The 22768-nt window shown below is 45.6% G+C and overlaps 1 protein-coding gene across 2 annotated transcripts; it reads left to right on the top strand.

The window, feature by feature from the left end:
- Positions 1-3046: 3046 nt before the first annotated feature.
- Positions 3047-22709, top strand: si:dkey-93h22.7 (platelet endothelial cell adhesion molecule). 2 transcript variants are annotated; one of them, XM_065001169.1, is made up of 13 exons: positions 3057-3422; positions 3508-3534; positions 3614-3776; positions 4687-4862; positions 8011-8197; positions 8473-8579; positions 16024-16296; positions 16977-17279; positions 18570-18671; positions 20407-20437; positions 20535-20622; positions 20798-20863; positions 22237-22709. In XM_065001169.1, exons 1-13 carry the CDS (start codon positions 3386-3388, stop codon positions 22324-22326), a joined length of 1650 nt encoding a protein of 549 aa, XP_064857241.1. In that variant the 5' UTR covers positions 3057-3385; the 3' UTR covers positions 22327-22709. The 2 variants fall into 2 exon arrangements, with proteins under 2 accessions (XP_064857242.1, XP_064857241.1); XM_065001170.1 differs by lacking the exons at positions 20798-20863; positions 22237-22709 and having other exon boundaries at positions 3047-3422; positions 16977-17262; positions 20535-20705.
- Positions 22710-22768: the final 59 nt, after the last annotated feature.

The raw sequence follows: 22768 nt of genomic DNA, 5'->3' as shown, positions 1-22768 counted from the left end.
ATGTGCAGATGATCAGATATATGGGGTATTGTGTAGGTGTTGTAATGCAGTAGGATGCAGTTATAACGTCCTGGTGTAGTCTGGTGTAGCTATTTCTGCCCCATGCAACACTGTTTTCCTGTGTGACTCGTCAACTGATATGGTATCGCCTGTCTCTCCGCTTGAAATTCATCAGTGTATCAATGAAATCTGGATAACAAGTAGAATATATTGTTGTATTCAACTCAGGTATAACTATATTGTTATATACAACCCAGGTATAAATATATTGTAATATACAACCCAGGTATAAATATATTGTTATATACAAATCTACAAATCAGGTATAAATATATTGTTGTATACAACTCAGGTATAAACATATTGCTATACAACCCAGGTATATATTGTAATATACAACCCAGGTATTTCAGCAGTGCATTGTACAACTCAGGTATAAACATATTGCTATACAACCCAGGTATATATTGTCATGTACAACTCAGGTATAAACATATTGCTATACAACCCAGGTATATATTGTAATGTACAACCCAGGTATTTCAGCAGTGCATTGTACAGCACAGGTATATATTGTAATATATAACCCAGGTATTTCAGCAGTGCATTGTACAGCACAGGTATATATTGTAATGTACAACCCAGGTATTTCAGCAGTGCATTGTACAGCACAGGTATATATTGTAATGTACAACCCAGGTATTTCAGCAGTGCATTGTACAGCACAGGTATATATTGTAATGTACAACCCAGGTATTTCAGCAGTGCATTGTACAGCACAGGTATATATTGTAATATATAACCCAGGTATTTCAGCAGTGCATTGTACAGCACAGGTATATATTGTAATGTACAACCCAGGTATTTCAGCAGTGCATTGTACAGCACAGGTATATATTGTAATGTATAACCCAGGTATTTCAGCAGTGCATTGTACAGCACAGGTATATATTGTAATGTACAACCCAGGTATTTCAGCAGTGCATTGTACAGCACAGGTATATATTGTAATATATAACCCAGGTATTTCAGCAGTGCATTGTACAGCACAGGTATATATTGTAATATATAACCCAGGTATTTCAGCAGTGCATTGTACAACCCAGGTATTTCGGCAGTGCATTATATAACCCAGGTATATATTGTAATGTACAACCCAGGTATATATTGTAATATATAACCCAGGTGTTTCAGCAGTGCATTGTACAACCCAGGTGTTTCAGCAGTGCATTGTACAACCCAGGTATATATTGTAATATATAACCCAGGTGTTTCAGCAGTGCATTGTATAACCCAGGTATTTCAGCAGTGCATTGTATAACCCAGGTGTTTCAGCAGTGCATTGTATAACCCAGGTGTTTCAGCAGTGCATTGTACAGCACAGTGTAATTCCGAATGGAAGCACGTCCAGTGACTCTCCACGTTGTCCAATTGAAGCCCCCTGGCTGATGGAGAATGATGATGGAGTATTTACAGACACATACATGTAGTATTTGATTTTAAATTCCAACATAAATTGATGTCAATGGATACATTTATGTACATTCATTTTACAGTGTTCAGCAGTTATGAAACTATATAGGTAAGCTAAGCACTACTCCATTTTGGTTCAGCAGTTATGAAATTATATAGGTAAGCTAAGCACTTCTCCATTTTGGTTCAGTAGTTATGAAACTATATAGGTAAGCTAAGCACTACTCCATTTTGGTTCAGCAGTTATGAAACTATATAGGTAAGCTAAGCACTACTCCATTTTGGTTCAGTAGTTATGAAACTATATAGGTAAGCTAAGCACTTCTCCATTTTGGTTCAGCAGTTATGAAACTATATAGGTAAGCTAAGCACTTCTCCATTTTGGTTCAGCAGTTATGAAACTATATAGGTAAGCTAAGCACTACTCCATTTTGGTTCAGCAGTTATGAAACTATATAGGTAAGCTAAGCACTACTCCATTTTGGTTCAGCAGTTATGAAACTATATAGGTAAGCTAAGCACTTCTCCATTTTGGTTCAGCAGTTATGAAACTATATAGGTAAGCTAAGCACTACTCCATTTTGGTTCAGCAGTTATGAAACTATATAGGTAAGCTAAGCACTACATTTTGGTTCAGCAGTTATGAAACTATATAGGTAAGCTAAGCACTACTCCATTTTGGTTCAGCAGTTATGAAACTATATAGGTAAACTAGGCACTTCTCCATTTTGGTTCAGCAGTTATGAAACTATATAGGTAAGCTAAGCACTACATTTTGGTTCAGCAGTTATGAAACTATATAGGTAAGCTAAGCACTACTCCATTTTGGTTCAGCAGTTATGAAACTATATAGGTAAGCTAAGCACTACTCCATTTTGGTTCAGCAGTTATGAAACTATATAGGTAAGCTAAGCACTACTCCATTTTGGTTCAGCAGTTATGAAACTATATAGGTAAGCTAAGCACTTCTCCATTTTGGTTCAGTAGTTATCCGTTTTGAGCCGTTTGATTAAGTGATAGACAAATGTATTGTTAACAAGTGACAAGAAAATCATATCCAAAGAAAAGTGAATATTGCATTTTGAAAGGCAGATACTTGAATACTTGAATATGTGTGCAAATTGAAAGAGTGATTTGGTGCAGTGAACAAGTGACGTTGTGAATTTGTTTGTAGTACTCAGTCAATGGAAAATGTGCTTAGAGTTTTGACCACGTGACATTCTGATGATCTGTTTAGAGTCTAAGAGTTGTGAAAATGTACCACATACTTGTGAAAATTGCACCAAAGTGCAAAAAATGAAGACTGTAAATTGTCTTTTCAAATGTTTTATGACTTTTAATGGAAGAATTGTTATCAATACTGAAACAATACAAAATGTAATGCTACATCTCGTGTGTTAATAAAGTTGTGACATTTGAAGCATGTTGTGTTTTTGTGGATCTGCTGTTGGAGAGAGGGGGTATAAGGGAGGGGGACGGTGTATAGTACTATCAGTTCTGTGCACTTGTGTCTGGTGTGTGTGTGTGTGTCTGGTGTGTGTGTGTGTGTGTGTGTGTGTGTCTGGTGTGTGTGTGTGTGTGTGTCTGGTGTGTGTGTGTCTGCTGGGTGTGTCTGGTGTGTGTAGTGGGGTGTGTAGGTTACTAGGTCCTAACCTTTCTTTCTGTTATTTTTATCGGCCCCCACATCCTGCTCTCTCGCTCTATCTCTCTGTCTCCACCATTCATTCACTCTCACCACCCTCCATAACCACTAACCCCTCCAACCACTAACTGCAGTACACACACACGCACAACAAATGTAAACACATTCAAACCTTTACACACACACGGATGCAAGTCCATATCTGCTTCTTCAGTCAAAAACAAACTTCCAGTCAAATTGTGTTTTGTGGATACGGAGGAAGGAGAGAAGATGACTACTCTCAGAACAACAGTAGTAGTTTTACTGGGTGAGTCGTGCTGTACTTGTTATTATGGCTTTCAGATTATTATTTTATAGAACACCAACAGTCTTCTTTTTCTTCTTCTCTGAAGGTTTCTACACCTTCTGCCAGGAGACAAGTAAGTTTTGTGCCAATTTCTTAGTTGTGTGTGTGTGTGTGTGTTTCTGAGTGTGTCTGACTGTGTTGTGTACCCCCCGTCCCAGGAGCCTCAGTCCCAGGAGCCTCAGTCCCAGGAGCCTCAGTCCTAGGCAGACCGTTGCTGTACGGCCCCTCAACAGCCCTAGAGAAGACTGTAGAAGAATTCCAGTGTGAAGTTCTGCGTTACCCTAAAGAAGAGTCCATCCTCTACCAGCTATTCAGGTGGGTGTTGCTGTATTGTAGGGAATTCAGGGGGTAGCCCTGACCGAGACTCAAACAACTGTCAACCCAAAACCTTAGTTGTTACGCCAAAAGATCCTTTTCCGAACCTCTTGACCAGCTTGCTAAGTCATAAGGTGAACGCACCAATTTGTAAGTCGCTCTGGATAAGAGCGTCTGCTAAATCACTTAAATGTAAATGTAAATGTCTAAGTGTTTGGTTAAGATTGCTACAATATCTACCTCAAGACCCTAGGTACTGTAGATCTGAAAGGAGGTGTTATCAATATGAATATATCAGTAGGCAAGTAGGCTAATCAATCCAATGCAGTGCCTAGGGGGTAGGGTTATAGGGGTCCATTTGAAACTCACATGAGACAACCTTAAAGACGCACAATGCAGAAATCGCTCCGCCATTTCCTGTTTGTTCAAATTCGAATAGATCGCCTAATTTCAGTTTATGTGACAAAACCAGCATGTATAGTGTAGAGAATCATTGTATAGTGTAGAGAATCATTGTATAGTGTAGAGAATCATTGTGTAGTGTAGAGAATCATTGTAGCCTAAACCGCTGTGAAATATATTTTCCATGACCAGTATAGTATTTTCAGCTGTTTGAAGCTGGTGTACAAAACTGAAAGTAAAAGATGCAAAAACAAAACTTAATAACGGGAAGCATAGAAATAGCACACATAGAACAGATCTACCGCTTCTGAGACAGGCTTTTAATGAGGATTACAGATCTATAACTCACATTTCTATGTGCATTTGGTTGGGTCGCCATCAAAAAGTTACAAATTGCAGCTTTAAGTTTCTACAGAGCCCTGTCAATATAATACCATGTAAACAACACAATAAAATATACATTTTACCTCTGTTATGTATCCCATCCATTACTGTCATCTGTCCTCAGGGAAGGTGACCGGTCCAAGGCCTTGGGCTTCTACAGTGCTCTGTCTGGTGAGATGGCCAATTTCCCTCTGTTCATCACTGCTTCCTACGAGGGCTACATGGTGTGTGTAGCCAGCGTCCAGAACAACACAGTAATACAACCCACTGTCAGTCAAAGACACCACCTCAGAGTAGTCGGTGAGTCGTAGGCCCTGTATTAAAACTTTTGTTTTGTCCTGGAAGAATGGCGCCAGAGGGGATGGCCGCCATTTTACGGGCTCCTATCCAGTTGTGTGTTTTTCTTGTTGTTTGTAACTTATTTTGTACATAATGTTGATGCTACTGTCTCTTATGACCGAAAAGACCTTCTGGATATAAGAACAGTGATTATAAGAACAGTGACCTCAAACTGGACAAAGATTATTTTCTTTAATGAGTCTGAAGCGAAAGATATAATGTTTCTCCCAGACAAGGCTCAAATCCCCTTCATTCGCAGGAAGAAAATAAGGAAATACAGGGGGCGGAGATCAGGGTCCGATCAGATCCTTGTGAGAATTTGTCGGTGACCCGCCTCTACCATCTGTTCTATTAGCCAACGTGCAATCACTGGAGAATAAACTGGAAAAGCTCTGTTTGAGACTATCCTACCAACAGGACATTAAAAACTGTAATATCTTATGTTTCACTAAGAATGACGACGCGGATAATATACAGTTGTCTTGGTTTTCCGTGCGTCGGCAGGACAAAACAGCTACATCCGGTAAGACGAGGGGTGGGGGTGTGTGTCTATTTGTCAATAACAGCTGGGGCGCGATGTCTAATATTAAGGTAACCTCAATGTATTGCTGGAGTAGACCACACCATCTACCAAGAGAGTTTTCGTCTATTTACCACCACAAACTGACGCTGGCACTAAGACCGCACTCAGCGAGCTGTATAAGTCCACTCAGCGAGCTGTATAAGTCCACTCAACGAGCTGTATAAGTCCACTCAACGAGCTGTATAAGTCCACTCAGAGAGCTGTATAAGTCCACTCAACGAGCTGTATAAGGCCACTCAGCGAGCTGTATAAGGCCACTCAGCGAGCTGTATAAGTCCACTCAACGAGCTGTATAAGGCCACTCAACGAGCTGTATAAGTCCACTTAACGAGCTGTATAAGTCCACTCAGCGAGCTGTATAAGTCCACTCAGCGAGCTGTATAAGTCCACTCAGCGAGCTGTATAAGTCCACTCAGCGAGCTGTATAAGTCCACTCAGCGAGCTGTATAAGGCCACTCAACGAGCTGTATAAGGCCACTCAGCGAGCTGTATAAGGCCACTCAGCGAGCTGTATAAGTCCACTCAGCGAGCTGTATAAGTCCACTCAGCGAGCTGTATAAGTCCACTCAGCGAGCTGTATAAGTCCACTCAGCGAGCTGTATAAGTCCACTCAGCGAGCTGTATAAGGCCACTCAGCGAGCTGTATAAGGCCACTCAGCGAGCTGTATAAGGCCACTCAGCGAGCTGTATAAGTCCACTCAACGAGCTGTATAAGGCCACTCAACGAGCTGTATAAGTCCACTCAGCGAGCTGTATAAGTCCACTCAGCGAGCTGTATAAGTCCACTCAGCGAGCTGTATAAGTCCACTCAGCGAGCTGTATAAGTCCACTCAGCGAGCTGTATAAGGCCACTCAACGAGCTGTATAAGGCCACTCAACGAGCTGTATAAGGCCACTCAGCGAGCTGTATAAGGCCACTCAGCGAGCTGTATAAGTCCACTCAGCGAGCTGTATAAGTCCACTCAGCGAGCTGTATAAGTCCACTCAGCGAGCTGTATAAGTCCACTCAACGAGCTGTATAAGGCCACTCAACGAGCTGTATAAGGCCACTCAGCGAGCTGTATAAGGCCACTCAGCGAGCTGTATAAGGCCACTCAGCGAGCTGTATAAGTCCACTCAGCGAGCTGTATAAGGCCACTCAACGAGCTGTATAAGGCCACTCAACGAGCTGTATAAGGCCACTCAGCGAGCTGTATAAGGCCACTCAGCGAGCTGTATAAGGCCACTCAGCGAGCTGTATAAGGCTTTAAGGAAAGAAGAAAATGCTCATCCAGAAGTGACGCTCCTAGCGGCCGGGGACTTTAACAGACAAACTTACATCCGTTTTACATCATTTCTGCCAGCATGTCACATGTACAACCAGAGGGAAAAAAACTCTAGACCACAGACTGTCCTCAATAGGCTGAGAGAGGCTGGACTGAGGGCTTGTAGGCCTGTTGTAAGGCAGGTCCTCACCAGACATCACCGGCAACAACATCGCCTATGGGCACAAACCCACCGTCGCTGGACCAGACAGGACTGGCAAAAAGTGCTCTTCACTGACGAGACGCGGTTTTGTCTCCCCAGGGGTGATCGTCGGATTCGTGTTTATTGTCGAAGGAATGAGAGTTACACCGAGGCCTGTACTCTGGAGCGGGATCGATTTGGAGGTGGAGGGTCCGTCATGGTTTGGGGTGGTGTGTCACAGCATCATCGGACTGAGCTTGTTGTCATTGCAGGCAATCTCAACGCTGTGTGTTACAGGGAAGACATCCTCCTCCCTCATGTGGTACCCTTCCTGCAGACTCATCCTGACATGACCCTCCAGCATGACAATGCCACAAGCAATACTGCTCGTTCTGTGCATGATTTCCTGCAAGACAGGATTGTCAGTGTTCTGCCATGGCCAGCGAAGAGCCCGGATCTCAATCCCATTGAGCATGTCTGGGACCTGTTGGATCGGAGGGTAAGGGCTAGGGCCGTTCCCCCCAGAAATGTCCGGGAACTTGCAGGTGCCTTGGTGGAAGAGTGGGGTAACATCTCACAGCAAGACCTGGCAAATCTGGTGCAGCCCATGAGGAGGAGATATACTGCAGTACTTAACGCAGCTGGTGGCCACACCAGATACTGATTGTTACTTTTGATTTTGACCCCCTCTTTGTTCAGGGACACATTATTCCATTTCTGTTAGTCACATGTCTGTGGAACTTGTTCAGTTTATGTCTCAGTTGTTGAATCTTATGTTCATACAAATATTTACACGTTTAGTTTGCTGAAAATAAACGCAGTTGACAGTGAGGACGTTTCTTTTTTTGCTGCGTTTACAATGTCTTCATAGAACTAGAATGTACTCATAGAACTAGAATGTAGTCATAGAACTAGAATGTACTCATAGAACTAGAATGTCCTCAGATAATGCAAATGTCTTAATAGAACTCAAATGTTTTCACAGATCTAAAATGCCCTCCTAGAATTAGAACACAACATTATCAGATTCTAAGGTGCTGAGAATGGTTCTACTGCATGGTTGTATGTGTTGTCCCACAGACCCAGTCAACGGTGCAGAGGTTGTAGTCCAATCAGGGTCTGTGGAGTTCTACGAAGGGAAGCCACTGTCCCTACGTTGTAACATCGCCAAAGGGAACCACGTCTCCTACCAGTGGCTGGTGGATGGGAAGCCCCTCCCCCTGTCTCCTTTACACAATCAGACACAGGAACAACTCTTCATCTACAGGTACTGTATTGTGGATGGTCCGTTATTACTGGTCTGTCTGGTCTGTCTGTCTTGTGTTTGTCTTTCAGAGGTTCATTTGTGTCCACCTGAAGATGCATCTTAGATCAGGGGTGCATTGGATATGCAAACAACTGAAGAGAACTGATATATTTATTGACAAAGACACCATTCCAGTCACATAGATCTTTGTCAATGTTTTATTATTTAGCTTCTTATATGTGAAAACTCACTGGAAATATTGTTGACAGTATCTGTATTTGTATGCACTACTACAGGATGGTGCCCCAGGACAGCGGGGAGTACACCTGTGTTGCTACCAACCAACTCAACATCACCAAGGTCTACTCCTCTAGGAGCACTGCCAAGGTCATTAAGGTCAAAGGTCAGAGGTCAGGGGTAATTTGTATCACATAATTATGGAGTAGGGTGAAGTTGCCCCTAGATGCCGATCTTGAGTCAGTTTAGCATTTTCCACACTAATGCTTAAGGCTTGGGGGAGGGGAAGCTGATCCTAAATCTGTACCTAGGGTGTACTCATAGAGATAGATAGAGGGCTCTAGTGCCACAAAAAAAACGTTTTAACATGGGCAGCAACAGAGGGATTTCACCATTTTGAATTAGTCAACTGGGTGGGACTTCCTATGTGTTAATAAGGAAGGACCACATCATTCCATCCTGGTCATCAGGAGGGAACAGCCAATGAATTATGCTCGTGAACAAACATTCCATGACTGCAGGTGGCAGTAAATCACCAACCTTGGCTTTATATCTGTTCAAACAACACAATGCAAGTGGCAGTGTGCACCCTTTCAGTTTGTTTACCAACTCGTAGAAATAGTAGAGGAAGAAAATTGACTACTTCAAAATGGAGATGCTCTCAATGGTGCTGCCCGTGCTCTCACAGATGTCATAATGGGACAGATACAAAGAAGAGTCCTCTATTATTCTTTATGGCAGTGGTTCTCAACCTTTTTGGTTACTGTACCACCAACTGAATTTTGCTCTGCCCATAGTACCCCTCATGTGCATTTTACCAGCAGGCCTGCGGTCTCATCAGATTTCTCAAGTACCCCATGTGGGTAGGCCAAGTACCCCCAGCGGTCCTAGTACCCCTGGTTGGGAACCACTGTTCTATGGGGAAACTTCACCCTGGATCTAGAATCAGGGTGGCATGAGCAGACCAACTGGCACGTTTTCAATCTCTCCCTGACCTAGTCTGTAATACCTACATGTTTCAAGCAGACCACCATAGTCCCTGTGCTAAAGAACGTGAAGGTAACCTTCCTAAATGACGACCTCCCCGTAGCACTCAGTTAGTAGAGCTTGGCGCTTGCAACGCCAGGGTTGTGGATCTGATTTCCAAGGGTGACCAGTACAAAAAAGTAAGCACTCAGTATGGTAAGTTGCTCTGGATAAGAACCTCTGCTAAATGACAAAAAATGTAAACATAGACTGACCAGGTGAAAGCTATGATCCCTTATTGATGTCACCTGTTAAATCAACTTCAATCAGTGTAGGTGAAGGGGAGGGGGCAGGTTAAAGATGAAGGGGAGGAGACAGGTTAAAGATGAAGGGGTGGAGACAGGTTAAAGATGAAGGGGAGGAGACAGGTTAAAGATGAAGGGAAGGAGGCAGGTTAAAGATGAAGGGGAGGAGACAGGTTAAAGATGAAGGGGAGGAGACAGGTTAAAGATGAAGGGGAGGAGACAGGTTAAAGATGAAGGGGAGGAGACAGGTTAAAAATGAAGGGGAGGAGACAGGTTAAAGATGAAGGGGAGGAGACAGGTTAAAGGTGAAGGGGAGGAGACGGGTTAAAGATGGAGGGGAGACAGGTTAAAGATGAAGGAGGGGAGACAGGTTAAAGATGAAGGGGAGGAGACAGGTTAAAGATGAAGGGGAGGAGACAGGTTAAAGATGAAGGGGAGGAGACAGGTTAAAGATGAAGGGGGGGAGACAGGTTAAAGATGAAGGGGAGGAGACAGGTTAAAGATGAAAGGGAGGAGACAGGTTAAAGATGAAGGGGAGGAGACAGGTTAAAGATGAAGGGGAGGAGACAGGTTAAAGATGAAGGGGAGGAGACAGGTTAAAGATGAAGGGGAGGAGACAGGTTAAAGATGAAGGGGAGGAGACAGGTTAAAGATGAAGGGGAGGAGTCAGGTTAAAGATGAAGGGGAGGAGACAGGTTAAAGATGAAGGGGAGGAGACAGGTTAAAGACCCCCTTTCTAAAGTTGATGTTTTAATTGAAGAACACAGACGTAAAACATTCTGCCCTGTTATTTCCCTTCAGAATGTGTTTACCTAAGTATAGAGGCAGGTAGCCTAGTGGTTAGAGTGTAGAGGAGGCAGGTAGCCTAGTGGTTAGAGTGTAGAGGAGGCAGGTAGCCTAGTGGTTAGAGTGTAGAGGAGGCAGGTAGCCTAGTGGTTAGAGTGTAGAGGAGGCAGGTAGCCTAGTGGTTAGAGTGTAGAGGAGGCAGGTAGCCTAGTGGTTAGAGTGTAGAGGAGGCAGGTAGCCTAGTGGTTAGAGTGTAGAGGAGGCAGGTAGCCTAGTGGTTAGAGTGTAGAGGAGGCAGGTAGCCTAGTGGTTAGAGTGTAGAGGAGGCAGGTAGCCTAGTGGTTAGAGTGTAGAGGAGGCAGGTAGCCTAGTGGTTAGAGTGTAGAGGAGGCAGGTAGCCTAGTGGTTAGAGTGTAGAGGAGGCAGGTAGCCTAGTGGTTAGAGTGTAGAGGAGGCAGGTAGCCTAGTGGTTAGAGTGTAGAGGAGGCAGGTAGCCTAGTGGTTAGAGTGTAGAGGAGGCAGGTAGCCTAATGGTTAGAGTGTAGAGGAGGCAGGTAGCCTAGTGGTTAGAGTGTAGAGGAGGCAGGTAGCCTAGTGGTTAGAGTGTAGAGGAGGCAGGTAGCCTAGTGGTTAGAGTGTAGAGGAGGCAGGTAGCCTAGTGGTTAGAGTGTAGAGGAGGCAGGCCTAGTGGTTAGAGTGTAGAGTAGCCTAGTGGTTAGAGTGTGAGGAGGCAGGTAGCCTAATGGTTAGAGTGTAGAGGAGGCAGGTAGCCTAGTGGTTAGAGTGTAGAGGAGGCAGGTAGCCTAGTGGTTAGAGTGTAGAGGAGGCAGGTAGCCTAGTGGTTAGAGTGTAGAGGAGGCAGGTAGCCTAGTGGTTAGAGTGTAGAGGAGGCAGGTAGCCTAGTGGTTAGAGTGTAGAGGAGGCAGGTAGCCTAGTGTTTAGAGTGTAGAGGAGGCAGGTAGCCTAGTGGTTAGAGTGTAGAGGAGGCAGGTAGCCTAGTGGTTAGAGTGTAGAGGAGGCAGGTAGCCTAGTGGTTAGAGTGTAGAGGAGGCAGGTAGCCTAATGGTTAGAGTGTAGAGGAGGCAGGTAGCCTAGTGGTTAGAGTGTAGAGGAGGCAGGTAGCCTAGTGGTTAGAGTGTAGAGGAGGCAGGTAGCCTAGTGGTTAGAGTGTAGAGGAGGCAGGTAGCCTAGTGGTTAGAGTGTAGAGGAGGCAGGTAGCCTAGTGGTTAGAGTGTAGAGGAGGCAGGTAGCCTAGTGGTTAGAGTGTAGAGGAGGCAGGTAGCCTAGTGGTTAGAGTGTAGAGGAGGCAGGTAGCCTAGTGGTTAGAGTGTAGAGGAGGCAGGTAGCCTAGTGGTTAGAGTGTAGAGGAGGCAGGTAGCCTAGTGGTTAGAGTGTAGAGGAGGCAGGTAGCCTAGTGGTTAGAGTGTAGAGGAGGCAGGTAGCCTAGTGGTTAGAGTGTAGAGGAGGCAGGTAGCCTAGTGGTTAGAGTGTAGAGGAGGCAGGTAGCCTAGTGGTTAGAGTGTAGAGGACGCAGGTAGCCTAGTGGTTAGAGTGTAGAGGAGGCAGGTAGCCTAGTGGTTAGAGTGTAGAGGAGGCAGGTAGCCTAGTGGTTAGAGTGTAGAGGAGGCAGGTAGCCTAGTGGTTAGAGTGTAGAGGAGGCAGGTAGCCTAGTGGTTAGAGTGTAGAGGAGGCAGGTAGCCTAATGGTTAGAGTGTAGAGGAGGCAGGTAGCCTAGTGGTTAGAGTGTAGAGGAGGCAGGTAGCCTAATGGTTAGAGTGTAGAGGAGGCAGGTAGCCTAGTGGTTAGAGTGTAGAGGAGGCAGGTAGCCTAGTGGTTAGAGTGTAGAGGAGGCAGGTAGCCTAGTGGTTAGAGTGTAGAGGAGGCAGGTAGCCTAGTGGTTAGAGTGTAGAGGAGGCAGGTAGCCTAGTGTTTAGAGTGTAGAGGAGGCAGGTAGCCTAGTGGTTAGAGTGTAGAGGAGGCAGGTAGCCTAGTGGTTAGAGTGTAGAGGAGGCAGGTAGCCTAGTGGTTAGAGTGTAGAGGAGGCAGGTAGCCTAATGGTTAGAGTGTAGAGGAGGCAGGTAGCCTAGTGGTTAGAGTGTAGAGGAGGCAGGTAGCCTAGTGGTTAGAGTGTAGAGGAGGCAGGTAGCCTAGTGGTTAGAGTGTAGAGGAGGCAGGTAGCCTAGTGGTTAGAGTGTAGAGGAGGCAGGTAGCCTAGTGGTTAGAGTGTAGAGGAGGCAGGTAGCCTAGTGTTTAGAGTGTAGAGGAGGCAGGTAGCCTAGTGGTTAGAGTGTAGAGGAGGCAGGTAGCCTAGTGGTTAGAGTGTAGAGGAGGCAGGTAGCCTAGTGGTTAGAGTGTAGAGGAGGCAGGTAGCCTAGTGGTTAGAGTGTAGAGGAGGCAGGTAGCCTAATGGTTAGAGTGTAGAGGAGGCAGGTAGCCTAGTGGTTAGAGTGTAGAGGAGGCAGGTAGCCTAGTGGTTAGAGTGTAGAGGAGGCAGGTAGCCTAGTGGTTAGAGTGTAGAGGAGGCAGGTAGCCTAGTGGTTAGAGTGTAGAGGAGGCAGGTAGCCTAGTGGTTAGAGTGTAGAGGAGGCAGGTAGCCTAGTGGTTAGAGTGTAGAGGAGGCAGGTAGCCTAGTGGTTAGAGTGTAGAGGAGGCAGGTAGCCTAGTGGTTAGAGTGTAGAGGAGGCAGGTAGCCTAGTGGTTAGAGTGTAGAGGAGGCAGGTAGCCTAGTGGTTAGAGTGTAGAGGAGGCAGGTAGCCTAGTGGTTAGAGTGTAGAGGAGGCAGGTAGCCTAGTGGTTAGAGTGTAGAGGAGGCAGGTAGCCTAGTGGTTAGAGTGTAGAGGAGGCAGGTAGCCTAGTGGTTAGAGTGTAGAGGAGGCAGGTAGCCTAGTGGTTAGAGTGTAGAGGAGGCAGGTAGCCTAGTGGTTAGAGTGTAGAGGAGGCAGGTAGCCTAGTGGTTAGAGTGTAGAGGAGGCAGGTAGCCTAGTGGTTAGAGTGTAGAGGAGGCAGGTAGCCTAGTGGTTAGAGTGTAGAGGAGGCAGGTAGCCTAATGGTTAGAGTGTAGAGGAGGCAGGTAGCCTAGTGGTTAGAGTGTAGAGGAGGCAGGTAGCCTAGTGGTTAGAGTGTAGAGGAGGCAGGTAGCCTAGTGGTTAGAGTGTAGAGGAGGCAGGTAGCCTAGTGGTTAGAGTGTAGAGGAGGCAGGTAGCCTAGTGTTTAGAGTGTAGAGGAGGCAGGTAGCCTAGTGGTTAGAGTGTAGAGGAGGCAGGTAGCCTAGTGTTTAGAGTGTAGAGGAGGCAGGTAGCCTAGTGGTTAGAGTGTAGAGGAGGCAGGTAGCCTAGTGGTTAGAGTGTAGAGGAGGCAGGTAGCCTAATGGTTAGAGTGTAGAGGAGGCAGGTAGCCTAGTGGTTAGAGTGTAGAGGAGGCAGGTAGCCTAGTGGTTAGAGTGTAGAGGAGGCAGGTAGCCTAGTGGTTAGAGTGTAGAGGAGGCAGGTAGCCTAGTGGTTAGAGTGTAGAGGAGGCAGGTAGCCTAGTGGTTAGAGTGTAGAGGAGGCAGGTAGCCTAGTGTTTAGAGTGTAGAGGAGGCAGGTAGCCTAGTGGTTAGAGTGTAGAGGAGGCAGGTAGCCTAGTGGTTAGAGTGTAGAGGAGGCAGGTAGCCTAGTGGTTAGAGTGTAGAGGAGGCAGGTAGCCTAATGGTTAGAGTGTAGAGGAGGCAGGTAGCCTAGTGGTTAGAGTGTAGAGGAGGCAGGTAGCCTAGTGGTTAGAGTGTAGAGAAGGCAGGTAGCCTAGTGGTTAGAGTGTAGAGGAGGCAGGTAGCCTAGTGGTTAGAGTGTAGAGGAGGCAGGTAGCCTAGTGGTTAGAGTGTAGAGGAGGCAGGTAGCCTAGTGGTTAGAGTGTAGAGGAGGCAGGTAGCCTAGTAGTTAGAGTGTAGAGGAGGCAGGTAGCCTAATGGTTAGAGTGTAGAGGAGGCAGGTAGCCTAGTGGTTAGAGTGTAGAGGAGGCAGGTAGCCTAGTGGTTAGAGTGTTGGGCCAGTAACAGAAAGGTCGCTGGTTTCTGAGCCGACTTGGTCAAATATCTGTCTGTGCCCTTGAGCAAGGCACTTAACCATAAGTGCTCCTGTTAGTTGCTCTGGATAAGAGTGTCTGCTAAAATGTAAAATGATAGCCAGTATGCACATATCTAAGTCTTACCAAACTGTCTTTTTCTCTGTTAGAAAATAAGTATTTCCCTGAAGGGGGTTGTTTTCCTCCAAGTTGCCCATCTCTCTTGTCTAGGGCAGGAGTTCTCCTCCAAGTTGCCCATCTCTCTTGTCTAGGGCAGGAGTTCTCCTCCAAGTTGCCCATCTCTCTTGTCTAGGGCAGGAGTTCTCCTCCAAGTTGCCCATCTCTCTTGTCTAGGGCAGGAGTTCTCCTCCAAGTTGCCCATCTCTCTTGTCTAGGGCAGGAGTTCTCCTCCAAGTTGCCCATCTCTCTTGTCTAGGGCAGGAGTTCTCCTTCAAGTTGCCCATCTCTCTTGTCTAGGGCAGTAGTTCTCCTCCAAGTTGCCCCATCTCTCTTGTCTAGGGCAGGAGTTCTCCTCCAAGTTGCCCCATCTCTCTTGTCTAGGGCAGGAGTTCTCCTCCAAGTTGCCCATCTCTCTTGTCTAGGGCAGGAGTTCTCCTCCAAGTTGCCCATCTCTCTTGTCTAGGGCAGGAGTTCTCCTCCAAGTTGCCCATCTCTCTTGTCTAGGGCAGGAGTTCTCCTCCAAGTTGCCCATCTCTCTTGTCTAGGGCAGGAGTTCTCCTCCAAGTTGCCCATCTCTCTTGTCTAGGGCAGGAGTTCTCCTCCAAGTTGCCCATCTCTCTTGACTAGGGCAGGAGTTCTCCTCCAAGTTGCCCCATCTCTCTTGTCTAGGGCAGGAGTTCTCCTCCAAGTTGCCCCATCTCTCTTGTCTAGGGCAGGAGTTCTCCTCCAAGTTGCCTCATCTCTCTTGTCTAGGGCAGGAGTTCTCCTCCAAGTTGCCCATCTCTCTTGTCTAGGGCAGGAGTTCTCCTCCAAATTGCCCATCTCTCTTGTCTAGGGCAGGAGTTCTCCTCCAAGTTGCCCATCTCTCTTGTCTAGGGCAGGAGTTCTCCTCCAAGTTGCCCATCTCTCTTGTCTAGGGCAGGAGTTCTCCTCCAAGTTGCCCATCTCTCTTGTCTAGGGCAGGAGTTCTCCTCCAAGTTGCCCATCTCTCTTGTCTAGGGCAGGAGTTCTCCTCCAAGTTGCCCATCTCTCTTGTCTAGGGCAGGAGTTCTCCTCCAAGTTGCCCATCTCTCTTGTCTAGGGCAGGAGTTCTCCTCCAAGTTGCCCCATCTCTCTTGTCTAGGGCAGGAGTTTTCCCTGGTCAGGTCCAGCAGTCAGGAAAACTCCACACTGCGTATTTCTCAAAGCTCCTGACAGCTGAAATGGATTCTGTCATAAGTCTGTCACATCTTCATAGTGAAGTGAAGTCAGTGGGTTGTATTCAATCAAACCCTGTATTCAGATGATATCTTGTTCAAAACTCTCTCCATCCATCCATCCTCTCCTCTCTTTCAGAGCTCGTGTCTGAACCAGACCTCCTCTTCCTGGTACTGAAGGAACGAGACGGGACCTACTTTGCCCTCGTCACGTGTCAATCACTCAAGGGGACTCCGCCCATCACCTTCTCCCTCAACAGCAGGTCAGAGTTCATTAGCACGGAGACGGTTGACGAGCGATTCGCCACGTTCTCTATTCCAGTGGTTCTAGATCTCCACATGGGCTTTCTACAGTGTCAGGCGCAGAACGGAGACGGGGTGGTGTACGGTCAGTGGATGGCCATGCACGTTGGTAAGTCTGTCTGTCTCGCTGTCCGTCTGTTTCAAGCAAATGATTTGACCTATAGTTCTGTTCTCAGCTCAAGACCCACTGGACTTATCACCCACTAGACTTATCACCCACTAGACTTATCAACCACTAGACTTATCAACCACTGGACTTATCACCCACTAGACGTATCACCCACTGGACTTATCACCCACTAGACTTATCACCCACTAGACTTATCACCCACTGGACTTATCACCCACTGGACTTATCACCCACTGGACTAGACTTATCACCCACTGGATGTATCACCCACTGGACTTATCACCCACTTGACTTATCACAAACTACTTATCACCCACTGGACTTATCACCCACTGGACTTATCACCCACTGGACCTTTCACCCACTGGACTTATCACCCACTGGACTTATCACCCACTGGACTTATCAACCACTGGACTTATCACCCACTGGACTTATCACCCACTGGACTTATCACCCACTAGACTTATCACCCACTGGACTTATCAACCACTGGACTTATCACCCACTGGACTTATCACCCACTGGACTTATAAATTCTCATATATTGAAACTCATCATTTCATATTTGCATCTCAAATGGCATCCTTTTCCCCTACAGAGTGAAAATGTTTTTTGTAAAATGATAGCCAGTATGCACATGATAGCCACCCCCCCAGTTCCAGTAGGTGGAGCTGTGACGATGCACTACGACACCGACGTGGGAGAAAACTTCTCCATTGTGGGCCTGAGGTTCTACTGTTCCGTGGAGAGGGGAACCTTTCCCCAGTACCGCTGGTTCCTCAACGGAACTGTTCTAGAAGGCCGTGGAGACTTCTACTGGGTGGAGAACCAGCCGGAGCAATCCATTTTGTTGTTATCTGTGGGGAGGAGCAGCGCCGGAACGTACCATTGTGAGGTGTCCGACAGCTTTGATGGCACTACGGTGATCAGCAGTGAGGCGAGGTACATCGATAAAGAAGGTCTGGTCTGACACGAGTCTTTTCTTTTTCTTAAATATATTTTGATTGGATAGAGAGAGATAGCTGAAAGAGCAGTGGGCCAGATTCAAACCCATTCTGACAGCGGTACATAGAGGCCAGATTCAAACCCATTCTGGCAGCGGTACATAGAGGCCAGATTCAAACCCATGCTGGCAGCGGTACATAGAGGCCAGATTCAAACCCATGCTGGCAGCGGTACATAGAGGCCAGATTCAAACCCATGCTGGCAGCGGTACATAGAGGCCAGATTCAAACCCATTCTGGCAGCGGTACATTGAGGCCAGATTCAAACCCATTCTGGCAGCGGTACATAGAGGCCAGATTCAAACCCATTCTGTCAGCGGTACATTGAGGCCAGATTCAAACCCATTCTGGCAGCGGTACTTAGAGGCCAGATTCAAACCCATGCTGGCAGCGGTACATAGAGGCCAGATTCAAACCCATGCTGGCAGCGGTACATAGAGGCCAGATTCAAACCCATTCTGGCAGCGGTACATTGAGGCCAGATTCAAACCCATGCTGGCAGCGGTACATTGTACAAATGCTCCAGACACAGAGGCTTAGACCACTGGACCATCCCAGGCATGAGGGTCCTTGTGTGGGTAGAATGTGTCATGTTAACCTCTCTCCTCTCTCCTCTCCATCCCAGGCATGAGAGTCCTTGTGTGGGTAGAATGTGTCATGTTAACCTCTCTCCTCTCTCCTCTCCATCCCAGGCATGAGGGTCCTTGTGTGGGTAGAATGTGTCATGTTAACCTCTCTCCTCTCTCCTCTCCATCCCAGGCATGAGGGTCCTTGTGTGGGTAGAATGTGTCATGTTAACCTCTCTCCTCTCTCCTCTCCATCCCAGGCATGAGGGTCCTTGTGTGGGTAGAATGTGTCATGTTAACCTCTCTCCTCTCTCCTCTCCATCCCAGGCATGAGAGTCCTTGTGTGGGTAGAATGTGTCATGTTAACCTCTCTCCTCTCTCCTCTCCATCCCAGGCATGAGAGTCCTTGTGTGGGTAGAATGTGTCATGTTAACCTCACTCCTCTCTCCTCTCCATCCCAGGCATGAGGGTCCTTGTGTGGGTAGAATGTGTAATGTTAACCTCACTCCTCTCCATCCCAGGCATGACAGTCCTTGTTTGACTGGAATTGAGTGTGTGTGAATCTTACAGACACATGGCTCTACATAAGGTCAATGGGTTGTATGTAGTTCAATCAAAGCCTGTATTTAGATGTTTGAAGTTGTTTTTGTTTGTTTACCTCTTCTTCTTCCTCTGCCAGTGTTGAACCACCTCCCTACCACGGTGGTGGCTGTTGTGTTCGGCTGTTTCCTCTTCCTGGTTACCTTGGTGACCACCTGTTGTTTCATTGGTCTGCTGTACCGTGAGTGTACACTTTACTTATTATCCTCTCTCTCGCTCCTCTCTCTCTTTTCAGTTTGTCTCTCTGTCTCGCTCCTCTCTCTCTTTTCAGTTTGTCTCTCTGTCTCGCTCCTCTCTCTCTTTTCAGTTTGTCTCTCTGTCTCGCTCCTCTCTCTCTTTTCAGTTTGTCTCTCTGTCTCGCTCCTCTCTCTCTTTTCAGTTTGTCTCTCTGTCTCGCTCCTCTCTCTCTTTTCAGTTTGTCTCTCTGTCTCGCTCCTCTCTCTCTTTTCAGTTTGTCTCTCTGTCTCGCTCCTATCTCTCTTTTCAGTTTGTCTCTCTGTCTCGCTCCTATCTCTCTTTTCAGTTTGTCTCTCTGTCTCGCTCCTATCTCTCTTTTCAGTTTGTCTCTCTGTCTCGCTCCTCTCTCTCTTTTCAGTTTGTCTCTCTGTCTCGCTCCTATCTCTCTTTTCAGTTTGTCTCTCTGTCTCGCTCCTCTCTCTCTTTTCAGTTTGTCTCTCTGTCTCGCTCCTCTCTCTCTTTTCAGTTTGTCTCTGTCTCGCTCCTATCTCTCTTTTCAGTTTGTCTCTCTGTCTCGCTCCTCTCTCTCTTTTCAGTTTGTCTCTCTGTCTCGCTCCTCTCTCTCTTTTCAGTTTGTCTCTCTGTCTCGCTCCTCTCTCTCTTTTCAGTTTGTCTCTCTGTCTCGCTCCTCTCTCTCTTTTCAGTTTGTCTCTCTGTCTCGCTCCTCTCTCTCTTTTCAGTTTGTCTCTCTGTCTCGCTCCTCTCTCTCTTTTCAGTTTGTCTCTCTGTCTCGCTCCTATCTCTCTTTTCAGTTTGTCTCTCTGTCTCGCTCCTCTCTCTCTTTTCAGTTTGTCTCTCTGTCTCGCTCCTCTCTCTCTTTTCAGTTTGTCTCTCTGTCTCGCTCCTCTCTCTCTTTTTTCAGTTTGTCTCTCTGTCTCGCTCCTCTCTCTCTTTTCAGTTTGTCTCTCTGTCTCGCTCCTCTCTCTCTTTTCAGTTTGTCTCTCTGTCTCGCTCCTCTCTCTCTTTTCAGTTTGTCTCTCTGTCTCGCTCCTCTCTCTCTTTTCAGTTTGTCTCTCTGTCTCGCTCCTCTCTCTCTTTTCAGTTTGTCTCTCTGTCTCGCTCCTATTTCTCCTTTCAGTTTGTCTCTCTGTCTCGCGCCTATCTCTCTTTTCAGTTGGTCTCTCTGTCTCGCTCCTCTCTCTCTTTTCAGTTTGTCTCTCTGTCTCTCTCTCTCCTCTCTTTTCAGTTTGTGTCTGTCTCTCTCTTTTCAATTTGTGTCTCTGTCTCTCTCTCTTTTCAGTTTGTCTCGCTGTCTCTCACACCCCGCTCTCTCTTTCAGTTTGTCTCTCACTCCTCTCTCTCTCTTTTCAGTTTGTCTCTCTGTCTCTCTCTCTTTTCAGTTTGTCTCTCTCTCTCCTCACTCTTTTCAGTTTGTCTCTCTGTCTCTCACACTCCTCTCTCTCTTTCAGTTTGTCTCTCACTCCTCTCTCTCTTTTCAGTTTGTCTCTCTTTTCAGTTTGTGTCTCTGTCTCTCTCTCTCCTTACTATTTTCTGTCTCTCTCTCTCCTCTCTCTTTTCAGTTTGTGTCTCTGTCTCTCCTCACTCTTTTCTGTCTCTCTCTCTCCTCTCTCTTTTCTGTCTCTCTCTCTCTCTCTCCTCTCTCTTTTCAGTTTGTCTCTCTCTCTCTCCTCTCTCTTTTCAGTTTGTCTCTCTAACCCTGTTGCCTGTTTTTCCCACAGAGAAAAGACAGTATCTTGTTGAAAAGTCTACGTAAGTGAATTTACTTCCCATAACAACCTCAGCCCTGAGATCTCACCTGTTTCCCAGTGGCCAGATACTCATCCCCGTTTTCCTCCATCTCCTACAGGCTGGATCTCAAGTTGGGTCTGGAGATGCACAACATAATGGTGTTTGATGATGATGATGAAGAGTTCCTGGGTCGCAAGTGCATTATGGTGGCCGAGAATGATAACAAAGTTATCGTGTGTGTGTGTGTGTGTGTGTGTGTGTGTGTGTGTGTGTGTGTGTGTGTGTGTGTGTGTGGAAAGATAATAAGTACATACTTCACATTCAAGTTCATTTTGAACTTCCCCACAGAGTGTAACATATCCCCCTTTTCTCCCGACGAAGGATGAAGAGGATTACATGGAGGATGACGGAGTGGTGAGAGCAGCCAGGATCGTTGACTCAGATCAGGTAATGTAGCCTCAATCAATCAATCAATCAACTAACTGATCAATCAATCAATTAATCAACAAACTGATCAATCAATCAATTAATCAACGAACTGATGAATCAATCAATCAACTAACTGATCAATCAATCAATTAATCAACTAACTGCTCAATCAATCAATCAATCAACTAACTGATCAATCAATCAATCAATCAATCAATCAACTAACTGATCAATCAATCAATCAACTAACTAACTGATCAATCAATCAATCAATCAACTAACTGATCAATCAATCAATCAATCAACTAACTGATCAATCAATCAATCAATCAACTAACTGATCAATCAATCAATTAATCAACGAACTGATCAATCAATCAATTAATCAACGAACTGATCAATCAATTAATCAACGAACTGATCAATCAATCAATCAACGAACTGATCAATCAATCAATTAATCAACGAACTGATCAATCAATCAATTAATCAACTAACCCATCAATCAATCAATTAATCAACTAACTGATCAATCAATCAATTAATCAACGAACTGATCAATCAATCAATTAATCAACGAACTGATCAATCAATCAATCAACTAACTGATCAATCAATCAATTAATCAACTAACCCATCAATCAATTAATTGATCAATCAATTAATCAACTAACTGATCAATCAATCAACCAATCAATCTATTAATCCATCCATCCACCATGAATCAGTTAACCAATTAATCAATCAATAAATTAACCAATCAATCAGACTGCAGCTACACCAGGAACTGAAGAGCACCTTGGAGGATGAAATTCCACAAAATAACTTTTGAATTCTACAACCATCTAAAAAGAAGCGATTCCTACACATTCCATCACAAAGCCCTCCCCTACAGAGAGATGAACCCAGAGCAGAGGCCCGTCAGCCAGCTGGTTCTGGGGCTCTGTTCACAAACACAAACAGACCCCACAGAGTCCCAGAACAGCAACACAATTAGACCCAACCAAGTTATGAGGAAGCAAAAATATAACTATTTGACATACTGGAAATAATCACTCCAAAAAACAGAGCAAACTACAATGCTATTTGGCCCTAAACAGAGAGTACACAGTGGCAGATTACCTGACCACTGTGACTGACCCAAAATGATGTACAGACTCAGTGAGCATAGTCTTACTATTGAGAAAGGCCGCCGTAGGCAGACCTGGCTCTCGAGAGAAGACAGGCTATGTGCACACTGCCCACAAAATGAGGTGGAAACTGAGCTGCACTTCCTAACCTCCTGCCCAATGTATGACCATATTAGAGACACGTATTTCCCTCAGATTACACAGACCCACAAATAATTTGAAAACAAAAAAACCCCATTAATAAACTCCCATATCTTCTAGGTGAAATACCAGTGTGTCATCACAGCAGCACGATGTGTGGCCCGTTGCCATGAGAAAAGGGCAGCCAGTGAAGCACAAACAACACTGTAAATACAACCTGTACTTGTGTTCATTTATCTTCCCCTACTATTCGTACTACAACTATCTGCACGTTGCTAAAACATTGCACACAGCCGATAATATAACACTTGAAATGTATTTTTCAAACCTTTGTGACTGCAATGTTTACTGTTCATTTCTAATAGTTTTTTGTTAATATTGTTTTGTCTTCTCGCTTTTGTTTGTTGTTTATATCACTTGCTTTGGCAATGTGAACACATGTATTCCATGCAAATAAAATGGAAACTGAATTAATGAGAGAGAGAGAGAGAGAGAGAGACAACTGAATACAATGAACTATTAGGGAGATGTCCATTGCTACAAGACAGACAAATAAAAAATATTTTTGTTGAATAAAAGTGGATAGATAATTATGACTTCTTCTGTCTGCTACGTCACAAAGTGAACCATATGACCATGTTTATGACCAAGT

The sequence above is a fragment of the Oncorhynchus nerka genome, linkage group LG15, assembly GCF_034236695.1.
Source record: "Oncorhynchus nerka isolate Pitt River linkage group LG15, Oner_Uvic_2.0, whole genome shotgun sequence".
NCBI lineage: Eukaryota > Metazoa > Chordata > Actinopteri > Salmoniformes > Salmonidae > Oncorhynchus > Oncorhynchus nerka.
Note: the sequence above shows the minus strand (reverse complement) of the source record. Positions and strands in the feature narration are given on the sequence as shown.